This window comes from Trichomycterus rosablanca, chromosome 1, assembly GCF_030014385.1.
Source record: "Trichomycterus rosablanca isolate fTriRos1 chromosome 1, fTriRos1.hap1, whole genome shotgun sequence".
Lineage (NCBI taxonomy): Eukaryota > Metazoa > Chordata > Actinopteri > Siluriformes > Trichomycteridae > Trichomycterus > Trichomycterus rosablanca.
The window spans coordinates 86,430,121-86,448,495 of record NC_085988.1 but is presented as its reverse complement, the minus strand read 5'-3'; the positions used below and the strand labels follow the sequence as shown (position 1 = coordinate 86,448,495).

Genomic DNA, 18,375 nt, shown 5'->3' with positions numbered 1-18,375 from the left:
CATAAATTGCCACCCCACCACCCCTAGACAACCTATCTTGCCGAAACAAATTATATCCAGAAAGGTTTACTTCAGGGTACGTTATAGCCTTTCATAGCCATGTTTCAGTGACTACTAAGACGTCAAGTTTTGAGCTTTCTGTCCATACTTTAAGCTGGTCTATTTTAGGTAACAGACTTCTGGCGTTGACATGTAAAAATCCCGAATTTTTACGATCACAGAAGTCCTTAAACCCTAGATCACCTGGAGTTATGTTAGTGTTTGCTCCAGAAATATTAGTAAGAGGACCAGGGTGGACATGAACATTACCCTAGATCATAAGCAGTAGTACAATTAGTGCACGGCTGAGAGCAGAGGAGATACTATGGCTTACTCTGATTTTGAGTTTTGTGTGCACCAACTGATAACAAGTTCATGTTGTGGATTAACCTTATACTGCAGCATGATAGAGGCAAGACAAAAGGAACATGTTTAGTGTTTAGACCAAGTCTGATAAACCTGGTAAACAGAATTGAATCCAGGTCTCTATTATGCAGAGAATTATTGCCTGTTGTACTGGTAGGCAGAAGAACACGGAAAGTAAATTCATTTTCAGTCGTTTCTGAAGAGGCGACCCAAGAATATATTAGAGCTTTTTGGTATCAACTCCATTCGCTGTGTTTGGAGGAAGAAGATGGATGAGTACAACCGTCCCAACCCTTGAAGCATGGGGGTGGAAACATCATACTTTGGGGGTGCTTTTCTGCAAAGGGGACGGGACGACTGCACCGTATTGAAGGGAGGATGGATGGGGTCATGTATAGCGAGATTTTGGCCAACAACCTCCTTCCCTCAGTAAGAGCATTGAAGATGGAACGTGGCTGGGTCTTCCAGCATGACAATGACCCGAAACACACAGCCAGGGCAACTAAGGAGTGGCTCCGTAAGAAGCATTTCAAGGTCCTGGAGTGGCCTAGCCAGTCTCCAGACCTGAACCCAATAGAAAATCTTTGGAGGAAGCTGAAACTCAATGTTGCCCCGCGACAGCCCCGAAACCTGAAAGATCTGGAGAAGATCTGTATGGAGGAGTGGGCCAAAATCCCTGCTGCAGTGTGTGCAAACTTGGTCAAGAACTACAGGAAACGTCTGACCTCTGTAAAGGTTTCTGTACCAAATATTAACTTCTGTTTTTCCATTGTATCAAATACTTATTTTATGCAATAAAATGCAAATTAATTATTTAAAAATCATACAATGTGATTATCTGGATTTTTTTTTTAGATTCTGTCTCTCACAGTTGAAGTGTCACTACGATAAAAATTACAGGCCTCTCCATTCTTTGTAGGTGGGAAAACTTGCAAAACTGGCAGTGTATCAAATACTTATTTTCCCCACTGTATCTAAGTAGTACAGTTTACCTGAACAGACGACTGAAGCATCTTTATTGTGATCACAGTTATGTTTCCCCCATCCCTGTGATCCACATTTCTTTAATGTAGTTTCTGGTCCTCTGCAGAACACATTATCCATCCAGATTGGTCCTGATCCTGGTGCAAAGTGACCATAACTGATTGTATATACAGTCCCACTACAGTCCAGCTCTCTACACACCACTGCACCATCTTCCACATCCCAAAAATCACCACACACTGTTCCCCACTGTCCTTTATGAAGAACCTCCACTCTCCCAGCACAGCGACTTCCACCATCCACCAGCCTCACACTTCCTGTAGAGCAGAGGAAGTCATAATTAAATACAGTGGAACTTTGATTTAACAGATTTCAGATTTAACAGAGAAAATCTGGACAAATATTCGGTCTGATTGTTTAAAGTTTCCATGACGAGCGCACCAGGACCAGTACAGTTCAGTAATTGTACACTTATATTGTTTAGTTATGCAGCTACATAGAGCCTGTTCTATCAGCCTGTCAGACTACATACAGACAACACGGGCGGTGTCTGAGGGCCGGGGGGAGGCCGAGGCTCTGCCATGGATTGGCGTCCTGTCGGGAGTGTGTTTGTGTATTATGCCCAGTGATTCTGAGAACACCAGACCCAACGTGATCCTGATCAGAATATAGCAAAATATGAACATTAAATTATAAAAATAAACAACAATTAATAACTTAATTCATTTCTTTTTTATAATTTACCAGCACTTTATTATGGTCGGGGTCATGGTGACACCTGACCGACTGATAGCTCTAGTGCAAATTTACTACTGAATTACCTGAACACCATTACTAAATCAATAAAGACTAATAATAATAATAATAATAAAATAATATTAAAAAAGAATAATAATAAAAGAATAATAATAATAATAATAATAATAATGTAAATGATAATAATAATAATATTAATAATAAATTATTAAAAAAAATAATAATAATCATAAGAATAATAAAATTAATAACAAAAATAATATTAATGATGACAATAATAACAACAATAATAATAAAATAATAAAATAATAATAATAATATAATAATAATAATAATATAAAAAATAATAATAATAGTAATAATAATAATAATAAAATAATAATAATAATAATAATAGTAGTAAATAATAATAAAAATAATAATAATAGTAAATAATAATAATAATAATAATAATAATAATAATAATAATAATAATAATATTAATAATAATAAATGCTGCAGGTTTTGCCTAAACTCTCATGTGCATCTAAAAATAACTTCAAAAGCAAGTGTGTGTGTGTGCATGCAGGTAGACAGGAAGTTGTGCATGTGTGTGTGTGTGTGTGAGAGAGAGATGAAGTTACTGTGTGTGTGTGTGTGTGTGTGTGTGTGTGTGTGTGTGTGTGATATTAATCCTGTTATTAATGAAGAATAAATAAATCTAATATTTCATCATATTTAATCACATGTGACTTTTTCTACATTTCAGATCAGAGCTGCTAAACTTCTCTCATTTCATCCTAAAAAAGTGAGTTTTGCTGGATTTCAGTTTCAGTTCCAGTAAGAAACAGATGATTTTTGATGTGAAAACAAGAGCAGGATGATGAAGGTGTGAAGAATCAGTCTGTACTTACCAGCTGTTGTGAGGGTGAGTGTGGATGAGAGAAGAATCAAAGTCCTCCAGAAATCCATCTTCCTCCTTCCTGTACCCACTCTGTACCCACTCTGCACCCACTCTGTACCACTCTGTACCACTCTGTACCACTCTGTACCCACTCTGTATCCACTCTGTACCCACTCTGTACCCACTCTGTATCCACTCTGTACTCACTCTGTATCCACTCTGTATCACTCTGTACCCACTCTGTACCCACTCTGTACCCACTCTGTACCCACTCTGTATCCACTCTGTACTCACTCTGTATCCACTCTGTATCACTCTGTACCCACTCTGTACCCACTCTGTACCCACTCCGTATCCACTCTGTACTCACTCTGTATCCACTCTGTACCTGATGTGATCACCTCCACTCTCTCAGAGAGACTGAATGAGATGTTTCTCCTCTCTGTCTCACCCCCTTCAGAGAGAGAGAAACAGCCACCAATCACACTCACTGTTTCCTTATTAGAAAGAGGAGAGGAAACTATCAGACACAGTCAACCAATCAGAGGAGCCCATTCTGACTTTCTCCATACTGATGAAAAGAGCGTCGCTGCTGATAAACAGAACTCCACCTTTACCACATCACTCACTTACACACACACACACACACACACACACACACACACACACACACACACACACACACACACACACACACACACACACACACACACACAGGCGCTCATACACACACACACATATACAGGCGCTCATACACACACACACGCACACACACACACACACACAGGTGTGCGCATGTGTGTACATGCAGTTGCAAGTGTGTGTGTGTGTGTGCATGGAGAGGGGAGAAGAAACTAGTTTTAGAGGAATCATTACTGAATTAGTTACTGAATCAACAGTGAATCATTACTGAATCATTACTAAATAACAAGTGAATCAATCATATGAAGCACCTAAATGATTCAGAATCACACAACATTATTATTATTATTATTATTATTATCATTATTATTATTATATTATCATTATTATATTATTATTATTATATTATTATTATTGCTAATAATTCACATCTACATGTACTAATCACATTCAGAAAAACACTCACACACACACCATGTGACCAGGTGAAGAGGGTTTGATTCTTTACATGCTGCTGAATTAAAATGGTGGAAGTAAAAACTAACTTTACCAGATAAAGTCCAACTGCTGATTTAATCCGAATCTAAACTTGTGGTTAACTCAGTGAGACCAGCGCACTAAACCTGACCAGGTACTATTAGTGTAAATAACGGTTTAAATGTGGAAACCATCCAGAACTGGAAAGCTTTCAGGCTCCATCTGAGCCAAACACACCAGGAACTGAACCGACTCACCGATCTACAAACTCCAGAACTGTGTAAACGACTCTGTGAACTCTGTAAACAACTCTGTGAACTCTGGAGCGACTCAGGACACAACTCCTCTGACTCTGGGAGTGATACCGCTTCTTTTTACCTCATTGTGAGTGGTGTGGGTGGTGTGAGTGGGGGTGTGGGGGTGTGAGTGGGAGGTGTGGGTGGTGTACAGTGGATGCAGCCAATGAAAGAATCGAACTAAAACCACATGCTGAAATCTGCTTCTTTCCTCTTGCTGCACCTTGAGCACTAACCATCAGTGGCCGCTAGATGGAGCTATAAGTTAGATTGAACATGAGTGTCCTGGGTTTGGATCCATACAAGAACATGAGATTGTTACAGAAATCAGAAACAGCACACTAAAGAAGCGAGCCACGAACCGAGGCTCCGCAGATGCGCGAGCTTACCACTGCTCTAACCGGCGGTTATACGAGATAATGGCAGGAGCGAAGATAAGGCGCTCCTATATCAGTAAGCAACTCAGCAAGAGTTGCAAAGAAAAGTGTTGCAGTAGGCGCACAGGGCAGATTCGAACACCGATCACCCAGACCGAAGGCAAGCGCTCTAAGCGTTTTACTAACCAGGCGCTTGTGAAAGCCATGGCTTTAGCATTTAGCCACCTGCTAACACAGCAGGTCGGGAAACAATGCTACCCAAAATAAAGGCAGCGCGAGGGCTGCGTAACAATCGCACCAAACTTTCACTGTAGGAAAAATATAAGCCCTAGCTACCTCGGCCTTGCGACCGACACACCTGACCGTCCTAGTGACGCCCGGGGGGACCTTCTGGCCCTGAAAAACAGCGACATGTTAGCACAGACAATTCGGAACAAAGAACAAAGGTGTAACTCAGGCTCAGCTGCAGGCTGTCAGCACTAATTAGTGCAGTAGGTACTTAAGGGTTGGTTACTGATGTTCTGTAACGCCGACGATGCTGGAAACCAGACCTTGGTTCACCAGTCGTCGCTGGAACCAATGAAATTCAATTACTATAGTACAGAGAACATGCCAAATTACAACTATAACACTAATTATACAACAGTAAGTTCCGACCTTACAATCTGATTAGTTACTGCATTACTACATTACTCCGCTGACGCGTTGCTAGTAACGACAAGCACGGAAGTGTGCAGATTAACATATACAAATAACTCTAATAAATAACTAAATTCTATCTTTTAATTCTTCATTAATTGTATTTTTAGCTTTTTCTCCTTTTCCTTTCATCTTTGCTTATTCATATTCGCTTATTATTTTTATTCCAAACTAGCGGTACTCTGTAGTGTTAAACTTTATGCCTTTTTTAGCCTACTGTGTTAAGGCAGGGTAGGAATTTTTACCGTTGCATAGCTCATTCGTTGTGGAACTACTTTTTGGCGGAAGGTTTTGTCAATATTAAAGCATATTTAATATGAAATTCAGGGCTTCCTTGATTGATTTTCTTTTTTTATTTTGTAAAAACTGTTGTATAAAAGCAACAGAACACTTGAGGTTGTGTGTTATCGTGAATCACATCATGGCTGTAACGATCTACGGTACTCGCCTTCAGCTCCTGCCTGCGACCAAATCACAACCGTGATGTTATTCACGATAACACGCAACCTCAAGTGTTCTATTGCTTAAAAATACACTCAATTTACTATATATACACTGATCAGGGATAACATTATCACCCTGGTACTGACACACCCCCATACAATGATACACCCTGGTACTGACACACCCCCATACCATGATACACCCTGGTACTGACACACCCCCATACCATGATACACCCTGGTACTGACACACCCCTATACCATGACACACCCTGGTACTGACACACCCCCATACCATGACACACCCTAGTACTGACACACCCCCATACCATGATACACCCTGGTACTGACACCCCCCCATACCATGACACACCCTTGTACTGACACACCCCCATACCATGACACACCCTGGTACTGACACACCCCCATACCATGACACACCCTGGTACTGAAACGCCCCATACCATGATACACCCTGGTGCTGACACACCCCCATACCATGACACACCCTGGTACTGACACACCCCCATACCATGACACACCCTGGTACTGACACACCCCCATACCATGACACACCCTGGTACTGACACCCCCCCCAAACCATGACACACCCTGGTACTGACACACCCCATACCATGACACACCCTGGTACTGACACACCCCTATACCATGACACACCCTGGTACTGACACACCCCTATACCATGATAAACCCTGGTATTGACACACCCCATACCATGACACACCCTGGTACTGACACACCCCTATACCATGACACACCCTGGTACTGACACACCCCTATACCATGATAAACCCTGGTATTGACACACCCCCATTCCATGATACACCCTGGTACTGACACACCCCCATACCATGACACACCCTGGTACTGACACACCCCATACCATGATACACCCTGGTACTGACACACCCCCATACCATGATACACCCTGGTACTGACACACCCCCATACCATGATACACCCTGGTACTGACACACCCCATTCCATGATACACCCTGGTACTGACACCCCCCCATACCATGACACACCCTGGTACTGACACGCCCCCATACCATGAAACACCCTGGTACTGACACGCCCCATACCATGATACACCCTGGTACTGACACACCCCCATACCATGATACACCCTGGTACTGACACACCCCCATACCATGACACACCCTGGTACTGACACGCCCCCATACCATGACACACCCTGGTACTGACACGCCCCCATACCATGATACACCCTGGTACTGACACACCCCCATACCATAACACACCCTGGTACTGACACGCCCCCATACCATGACACACCCTGGTACTGACACGCCCCCATTCCATGATACACCCTGGTACTGACACACCCCCATACCATGACACACCCTGGTACTGACACACCCCATACCATGATACACCCTGGTACTGACACACCCCCATACCATGATACACCCTGGTACTGACACACCCCCATACCATGATACACCCTGGTACTGACACACCCCATTCCATGATACACCCTGGTACTGACACACCCCCATACCATGACACACCCTGGTACTGACAGGCCCCCATACCATGAAACACCCTGGTACTGACACGCCCCATACCATGATACACCCTGGTACTGACACACCCCCATACCATGATACACCCTGGTACTGACACACCCCCATACCATGACACACCCTGGTACTGACACGCCCCCATACCATGACACACCCTGGTACTGACACGCCCCCATACCATGATACACCCTGGTACTGACACACCCCCATACCATGATACACCCTGGTACTGACACCCCCCCATACCATGACACACCCTTGTACTGACACACCCCCATACCATGATACACCCTGGTACTGACACACCCCCATACCATGACACACCCTGGTACTGAAACGCCCCATACCATGATACACCCTGGTACTGACACACCCCCATACCATGATACACCCTGGTACTGACACACACCCATATCATGATACACCCTGGTACTGACACACCCCCATACCATGACACACCCTGGTACTGACACACCCCCATACCATGATACACCCTGGTACTGACACACCCCCATACCATGATACACCCTGGTACTGACACACCCCCATACCATGACACACCCTGGTACTGACACACCCCATACCATGATACACCCTGGTACTGACACACCCCCATACCATGATACACCCTGGTACTGACACACCCCCATACCATGACACACCCTGGTACTGACACACCCCATACCATGATACACCCTGGTACTGACACACCCCTATACCATGATACACCCTGGTACTGACACACCCCATACCATGATACACCCTGGTACTGACACACCCCCATACCATGATACACCCTGGTACTGACACACCCCCATACCATGATACACCCTGGTACTGACACACCCCATTCCATGATACACCCTGGTACTGACACGCCCCCATACCATGACACACCCTGGTACTGACACACCCCATTCCATGATACACCCTGGTACTGACACACCCCCATACCATGACACACCCTGGTACTGACACACCCCATACCATGATACACCCTGGTACTGACACACCCCCATACCATGATACACCCTGGTACTGACACACCCCCATACCATGATACACCCTGGTACTGACACACCCCATTCCATGATACACCCTGGTACTGACACCCCCCCATACCATGACACACCCTGGTGCTGACACGCCCCCATACCATGAAACACCCTGGTACTGACACGCCCCATACCATGATACACCCTGGTACTGACACACCCCCATACCATGATACACCCTGGTACTGACACACCCCCATACCATGACACACCCTGGTACTGACACGCCCCCATACCATGACACACCCTGGTACTGACACGCCCCCATACCATGATACACCCTGGTACTGACACACCCCCATACCATGACACACCCTGGTACTGACACGCCCCCATACCATGACACACCCTGGTACTGACACGCCCCCATTCCATGATACACCCTGGTACTGACACACCCCCATACCATGACACACCCTGGTACTGACACACCCCATACCATGATACACCCTGGTACTGACACACCCCCATACCATGATACACCCTGGTACTGACACACCCCCATACCATGATACACCCTGGTACTGACACACCCCATTCCATGATACACCCTGGTACTGACACACCCCCATACCATGACACACCCTGGTACTGACAGGCCCCCATACCATGAAACACCCTGGTACTGACACGCCCCATACCATGATACACCCTGGTACTGACACACCCCCATACCATGATACACCCTGGTACTGACACACCCCCATACCATGACACACCCTGGTACTGACACGCCCCCATACCATGACACACCCTGGTACTGACACGCCCCCATACCATGATACACCCTGGTACTGACACACCCCCATACCATGATACACCCTGGTACTGACACCCCACCATACCATGACACACCCTTGTACTGACACACCCCCATACCATGATACACCCTGGTACTGACACACCCCCATACCATGACACACCCTGGTACTGAAACGCCCCATACCATGATACACCCTGGTACTGACACACCCCCATACCATGATACACCCTGGTACTGACACACACCCATATCATGATACACCCTGGTACTGACACACCCCCATACCATGACACACCCTGGTACTGACACACCCCCATACCATGATACACCCTGGTACTGACACACCCCCATACCATGACACACCCTGGTACTGACACACCCCATACCATGATACACCCTGGTACTGACACACCCCCATACCATGATACACCCTGGTACTGACACACCCCCATACCATGACACACCCTGGTACTGACACACCCCATACCATGATACACCCTGGTACTGACACACCCCCATACCATGATACACCCTGGTACTGACACACCCCATACCATGATACACCCTGGCTTTTGGACTTTCCTGGATGCTGCTTTTGTACCAAACTATGATTACAATCACCTGTTCACATCATTATTTACTTTTTTTTACATCATTACTAGCCCTAATTTATCCCCCAATTTAATTAATTATTTAATCATTTATTTTATTTTAAATATAAAATGTATAAAGGAGAAATTAAACAATGTAAAATCATAAATGAATAATTAAGAGCACAGTGGCAGGACTGTGAGTGTTGGGCCCCTGAGCGAGGCTCCTTATTTTTTATTGTTTGATTAGGATAAAAGCTTCTGTTAAATGCTGTAAATGTTAAATGTAAAAGTATCAATAATAATAAAATCCGTTTATAAAACAATTCTGTTACTGAAATTCTTTCTTTTAAAACTACAGATTTAATGAACCACTAGAGAGCAGCAGAGCAGCAGAACTAAACCACGTGACTGACCTGCTGAGTTTTAGAGTCAGTTGGTTTATTTAGTTTTTATTTACAAACAATAATCAGAATAAAAGAATCTGAAGGTACCAAGAGATTATTATTATTATTATTATTATTATAACTTTAATAACAAAGTAAAAGCTTTATTATTAGTACATGATTATTAGCAGTAACATTATATTGTAATATACACCGATCAGCCATAACATTATAACCACCTCCTTGTTTCTACACTCACTGTCCATTTTATCAGCTCCACTTACCATATAGAAGCATTTTGTAGTTCTACAATTACTGACTGTAGTCCATCTGTTTACATGCTTTGTTACCCCCTTTCACCCTGTTCTTCAATGGTCAGGACCCCCACAGGACCCCCACAGAGCAGGTATTATTTAGGTGGTGGATGATTCTCAGCACTGCAGTGACACTGACATGGTGCTGGTGTGTTAGTGTGTGTTGTGCTGGTATGAGTGGATCAGACACAGCAGCGCTGCTGGAGTTTTTCTCTGAAGAAATTCAGTTGAATTCTGTGTTGTTTCTTTTATTAAAAAATCTTATATCCTTAAAATCATTAAATAATAATAATAATAAAACTGTACATTTTAAAAAGATCAACAAACCTACAACCTAATAAATATAAACAATTATTTTATTAACACAGAACAAGATCTGATGTAACAGAGCTGAATTATTTCTTAAAGCTTTTACTATAAATATATAAACTAATAATTTATGATCAGTTCAAAATTCCTGGATAATAAACAATAAAAGCAGTAAATCATTTATTATTTAAACTCTTTTATTTTTTATGTTATACATTAAACTCACTCCAGAGTTCTTTATGACCCAAACCAGCACCATAAAGAGTGGAGTGTAGCTCAGATCAACCTGATCTTTAAGCTGTAGTTCTCATTGTAACCACTTGAGGTGCTACAACAACAAATCCCGACATCTACTGTTACTGTACAACTAAAATACATTTCAATCAAATCTCACTTCTAATTAAAACTCTCGCCTGTACAAATGTGGCTCATTTATAAAACTAACGATGCTTTTATTTACAAACACAAACAAACACAAACATAATGAATATTTTTACATTTAAATCCTCGTCGTCTCAAAACATGCACACAGATAATAACACACTAAGTGTTTCAGCATTACCACGGTGAGAACACGCTTCCTCCAAAACTGACTTTTGTCCAGCTGAAATATGGTTAAGATAAACAAAAAAGCTGCTCTTTTGTTTTCATGAGCAAAATAGCAGAACCTAGAATCACTCGGCATTAATGCTCCAGCAGCACGACCTCTAACCTCTCAATATGGTACCAAAATACACCAAACACCAGAAACACAACCGCTAACTTCAGCACTGTCGCCTTGAAGCAAGAAGGTCCTGGGTTCGATTCCCAGGTGGAACGATTCGGGTCCCTTCTGTGTGGGTTTCTCTCGGGTGCTCCGGTTTCCTCTCACAGTACAAAAACATGCAGTCAGGACAACTGGAGCTACTAAAGTATCACTAGGTGTAAATGTGGTGACCTGCCCAGGGTGTTTACTGCCTTTTGCTCAGTAAATCGAACCCATCACCACCCTGAACGTTTGTGCAACGTTAGATATAAAACAAACAGTAAATCTGATCTGAAAATCTGAATTTTTTAAGCAGCAAGCTACAGCAAATTTCTTATAAAACTCATCATGCTAATAAAGCCACGAAGCTAAACGTAGAAAAATGATGTGAAGCATCAAATTATAGAATGTTGTTGTTCATCTGTTGGATTATTTTCTTGCCTTGAATCATCACGGCATTTTATTTATTCTTCTCTCTTACCGAAGCATGAGAACCGAAAGAACCCAAACATAAGAACCCAAACATTAGAACCCAAACATAAGAACCCAAACATAAGAACCCAAAGAACCCAAACATAAGAACACAAACATAAGAACCCAAACATAAGAACCCAAAGAACCCAAACATAAGAACCCAAACACACAAACCCAAACATAAGAACACAAACATAAGAACCCAAAGAACCCAAACATAAGAACCCAAACACACAAACCCAAACATAAGAACACAAACATAAGAACCCAAAGAACCCAAACATAAGAACACAAACATAAGAACCCAAACACACAAACCCAAACATAAGAACACAAACATAAGAACCCAAAGAACACAAACATAAGAACCCAAACACACAAACCCAAACATAAGAACACAAACATAAGAACCCAAAGAACCCAAACATAAGAACACAAACATAAGAACCCAAACACACAAACCCAAACATAAGAACACAAACATAAGAACCCAAAGAACCCAAACATAAGAACACAAACATAAGAACCCAAACACACAAACCCAAACATAAGAACACAAACATAAGAACCCAAAGAACCCAAACATAAGAACACAAACATAAGAACCCAAACACACAAACCCAAACATAAGAACACAAACATAAGAACCCAAAGAACACAAACATAAGAACCCAAACAAAAGAACCCAAAGATAAGAACCCAAACAAAAGAACCCAAAGATAAGAACCCAAACATAAGAACCCAAACATAAGAACCCAAAGAACCCAAAGATAAGAACCCAAACAAAAGAACCCAAACATAAGAACCCAAACAAAAGAACCCAAACATAAGAACCCAAAGAATCCAAACATAAGAACCCAAACATACAAACCCAAAGAACTCGAACATAAGAACCCAAACATAAGAACCAAAACATACGAACCCAAACATAAGAACCCAAACATAAGAACCCAAAGAACCCGAACATAAGAACCCAAACATAAGAACCCAAAGAACCCAAACATAAGAACCCAAAAAACCCAAACATAAGAACCCAAAGAACCCAAACATACGAACCCAAAGAACCCAAACATACGAACCCAAACATACAAACCCAAAGAACCCGAACATAAGAACCCAAACATAAGAACCCAAAGAACCTGAACATACAAATCCAAAGAACCCGAACATAAGAACCCAAACATACAAACCCAAAGAACCTAAACACAAGAACCCAAACATAAGAACCCAAACATAAGAAGCCAAAGAAAACGAACATTAGAACCCAAACATAAGAACCCGAACATAAGAACCCGAACATAAGAACCCAAAGAACCCGAAAATAAGAACCCAAACATAAGAACCCAAAGAAACCGAACATAAGAACCCGAACTTAAGAACCCAAACATAAGAACCCAAAGAAACCGAACATAAGAACCCAAACATAAGAACCCGAACATAAGAACCCAAAGAACCCGAAAATAAGAACCCAAACATAAGAACCCAAAGAAACCGAACATAAGAACCCGAACATAAGAACCCAAACATAAGAACCCAAACATAAGAACCCAAAGAACCCAAACATAAGAACCCAAACATAAGAACCCGAACATAAGAACCCAAAGAACCCGAAAATAAGAACCCAAACATAAGAACCCAAAGAAACTGAACATAAGAACCCGAACATAAGAACCCAAACATAAGAACCCAAAGTAAATGTAAAAATGCTTCTGACTGAGTTTTAAGCTGAACTTTTAAACCCATGCTGTTAAAATGATGATTTTAGACTTTTGGTAAAGGTTTAACCTGAGCGTAAAGTCCTTCAGGAGCGTCCGAGTGCTCCAGCTGATCAGGATCAGATCCGTTCTTCTGCTCATCCTGAATTCCAGCAACAACGTCCAAACCTGGACAAGCTGGATCCGTCTTCTGATGACGGACGATGTTTCCGTACGTTACCTCCTCATCTGCTGAGTCCATGTTTACTTGGTTTTTAGTTCCGGTCTTTGTTAGCGGCTCAGGTTTAGCGGCTCCTCGGTCTGGGTGGTTCTGGACGATGGCGTACTCTTCAGTGAGGGATGAAAGACCTCTGATCTGTGTTCCTGACCCATTAGGAAAGTTGATGGAGGAGTAATGAAGAGAATCAGATGAAACGGTTTTGTTGGCATACAGAGAGTCACTGTCATATTCCTGACACAACATGGCCTGTGGGGTTTACAAGAAATAATGTTCAGTATTTAGTATGACCATAAATATGTGGACACCCCTCTGAAATGTAAATAAATGTGTAATCATCCTCCAGATGGAACGATTCGGGTCCCTTCTGTGTGGGTTTCTCTCGGATGCTCCGGTTTCCTCCCACAGTACAAAAACATGCAGTCAGGACAACTGGAGCTACTAAAGTATCACTAGGTGTAAATGTGGTGACCTGCCCAGGGTGTTTACTGCCTTTTGCTCAGTGAATCGAACCCATCACCACCCTGAACGTTTGTGCAACGTTAGATATAAAACAAACAGTAAATCTGATCTAAAAATCTGAATTTTTTAAGCAGCAAGCTACAGCAAATTTCTTATAAAACTCATCATGCTAATAAAGCCACGAAGCTAAACGTAGATAAATGATGTGAAGCATCAAATTATAGAATGTTGTTGTTCATCTATTGGATTATTTTCTTGCCTCGAATCATCACGACATTTTATTTATTCTTCTCTCTTACTGAAGCATAAGAACCCAAACATAAGAACCCAAACATAAGAACCCAAACATAAGAACCCAAAGAACCCAAACAACAGAACCCAAACATAAGAACCCAAAGAACCCAAACATAAGAACCCGAACATAAGAACCCAAACATAAGAACCCAAAGAACCCAAACATAAGAACCCGAACATAAGAACCCAAACATAAGAACCCAAAGAACCCAAACATAAGAACCCAAAGAACCCAAACATAAGAACCCAAACAAAAAACCCAAAGAACCCGAACATAAGAACCCGAACATACAAACCCAAACATAAGAACCCAAAGAACCCAAACATAAGAACCCAAAGAACCCGAACATAAGAACCCAAACATAAGAACCCAAAGAACCCGACCATAAGAACCCAAACATAAGAACCCAAACATAAGAACCCAAACATAAGAACCCAAACATAAGAACCCAAAGAACCCAAAGAACCCAAACATAAGAACCCAAACATAAGAACCCAAAGAACTTGAACATAAGAACCCAAACATACGAACCCAAAGAACCCGAACATAAGAACCCCAAACATAAGAACCCAAACATAAGAACCCAAACATAAGAACCCAAAGAAACCGAACATAAGAACCCAAACATAAGAACCCAAACATAAGAACCCAAACATAAGAACCCAAAGAACCCGAACATAAGAACCCAAACATAAGAACCCAAACGTAAGAACCCAAAGTAAATGTAAAAATGCTTCTGACTGAGTTTGAAGCTGAAGTTTTAAACCCATGCTGTTAAAATGATGATTTTAGACTTTTGGTAAAGGTTTAACCTGAGCGTAAAGTCCTTCAGGAGCGTCCGAGTGCTCCAGCTGATCAGGATCAGATCCGTTCTTCTGCTCGTCCTGAATTCCAGCAACAACGTCCAAACCTGGACAAGCTGGATCCGTCTTCTGATGATGGACGATGTTTCCATATGTTGCCTCCTCTTCTGGAGACTCTTTTCTGTCCATGTTTACTTGGTTTTTAGTTCCGGTCTTTGCTAGCGGCTCAGGTTTAGCGGCTCCTCGGTCGGGGTGGTTCTGGACGGTGGCGTACTCTTCAGTGAGGGATGAAAGATCTCGGATCTGTGTTCCTGACCCATTAGGAAAGTTGATGGAGGGGTAATGAAGTGAATCCGGTGAAACGGTTTTGTTGGCATACAGAGAGTCACTGTCATATTCCTGACACAACACGGCCTGTGGGGTTTACAAGAAATAATATTCAGTATTTAATATGACCATAAATATGTGGACACTCCTCTGAAATGTAAATAACGTGCAATCTTTAAAAGAAAAACATTGACTAGAATAAATGATAGTGAGAAGCTCTGGGACTCTCAACATGTCAGTATCATACAGTGTCGCCCTCCAAACGTTCAGTTTATTATACATTTCTGCCCTGCTAGAACTGAAGACCTGGATTTATGATGTATGATGAGGGGCTCTAACCCTACATACACTCACCTACTCACTCTTAACCGCTTATCCAATCAGGGTCACAGGGGGGTGCTGGAGCCTATCACAGCTTTTCAATGGCTGCAAGGCACACAGTAACACCCTGGACAGGGCGCCAGTCCATCGCAGCACAACTCTACATACAGCAGCTCTAAAAGCAGTTACAGTTCTGCAAATCTACCTCCCGAACGTCTGTGTGTAATACTCACCCTGTCATTTAAAACCAGTCCTGCTGCACCTGCTCCAGACTGGGACGCTCTCTGCTGGGGTTTCCTTAATAAATATATAAAAAAGGAGGAAGTTATAATCGACTCTCTGTCTCTCTGAGTCTCTCTGATGTTACTGTAGATCCTACAAAAAAGTTCTGAAGTCTGAGAAACCAGTAAAATTTTACTCTATACAAACCTTATACAGAGATATAAACCACACAGCACCCCCACTACTGCAGCTCCCACCGCCACACCAATCAGCAACGAGAAAACACTCAAACCTGAACCTGAAATAATAATTATAATAACAATAATAATCATTATAATAATAATAATGATAATAATAATAATAATCATTATAATAATAATAATGATAATAAAAATAATCATTATAATAATAATGATGATAATAACAATAATCATCATAATAATAATAATGATAATAATAATAATAATAATAATGATTATAATAATAATAATGATAATAATAATAATCATTATAATAATAATAATGATAATAATAATAATAATCATTATAATAATAATAATGATAATAATAATGATAATAATAATAATAATGATAATAACAATAATCATTATAATAATAATAATGATAATAATAATGATAACAATAATCATTATAATAATAATAATGATAATAATAATAATCATCATTATAATAATAATGATAATAATAATGATAATAACAATAATCATTATAATAATAATATTGATAATAATAATAATAATCATTATAATAATAACAATAATAATAATAATAATGATAATAACAATAATCATTATAATAATAATAATGATAATAATAATAATAATCATTATAATAATAATAATAATAATGATAATAACAATAATCATTATAAAAATAATAATAATGATAATAATAATAATATTAATAATAATAATAATGATAATAATAATATTAAAAATTATAATAAATAATCATATTACAGTTTTTCTCAATTGCTAAAACACTAAACCCCATTCTTGGAACACAACAGTCAACTGCCAAAACAATATTAGTAAAAAGGGTTAAAATCAGTAGGTAAACAAGATAAAAGTCAGTTCAAATGCATGTGGCATTTCTCACCTGTATTGTGACTTTAGCAATGGAGGCAACAATAGAAGAAGAGGAGGGCGTGGTGAAGAAGAGAAAGATGAGGACGAACAAGAACAAGAGCAGTCGTATCAAATACTGTATTCTGTGTAAAGCAGCACATGTATACAGCGACATGAGGTCTGTCATGATGTGTCACATTTACAGTTTTTCTCAACTGCTAAAACACTAAACCCCATTCTTGTAACACAACTGTCAACTGCCAAAACTTGTCTATTGAATTACTCACTCTTTTCACAAAACCTTAAACCATTTTCTCCTAGTTTGACACAGTTTCATACCTGATTCAATCTTTTTGCAAAACTCTTAACACATTCTCACTGACTAACACACATTTCTCATGGCAGTGCACTTTGATGCAAAATAGCACACACATGCCACAAAGATTAAACACAACAAACACACTACTGTCATTGTTAACACACTACAGGTAAAATCTGTGCACACACGTGTCATATCAGTAAAAAGGGTTAAAATTAGTAGGTAAACAAGATAAAATTCAGTTCAAATGCATGTGGCATTTCTCAGCTGTATTATGACTTCAGTAATGGAGGCAACAATAGAAGAAGAAGAGAAGGGCGTGTCAGAGGTGGTGGGCGAGGAGGAAGATGAGGATGACAGGAACAAGAGCAGTCAAATCAAATACTGTATTCTGTGTAAAGCAGCACATGTATACAACAACATGAGGTCTGTCATGA

General features: G+C 40.9%; 1 protein-coding gene across 1 annotated transcript in view; it reads right to left on the bottom strand.

The window, feature by feature from the left end:
* Window positions 1–18,375, bottom strand: part of LOC134330366 (scavenger receptor cysteine-rich type 1 protein M130-like) — a 72,412-nt gene that overhangs the window by 11,226 nt on the left and 42,811 nt on the right. The window contains exon 9 of the mRNA XM_063011505.1: window positions 1,398–1,706. Within this exon, the coding sequence (XP_062867575.1) occupies window positions 1,398–1,706 (309 nt within the window). The remainder of the gene's footprint in view (window positions 1–1,397; window positions 1,707–18,375) is intronic.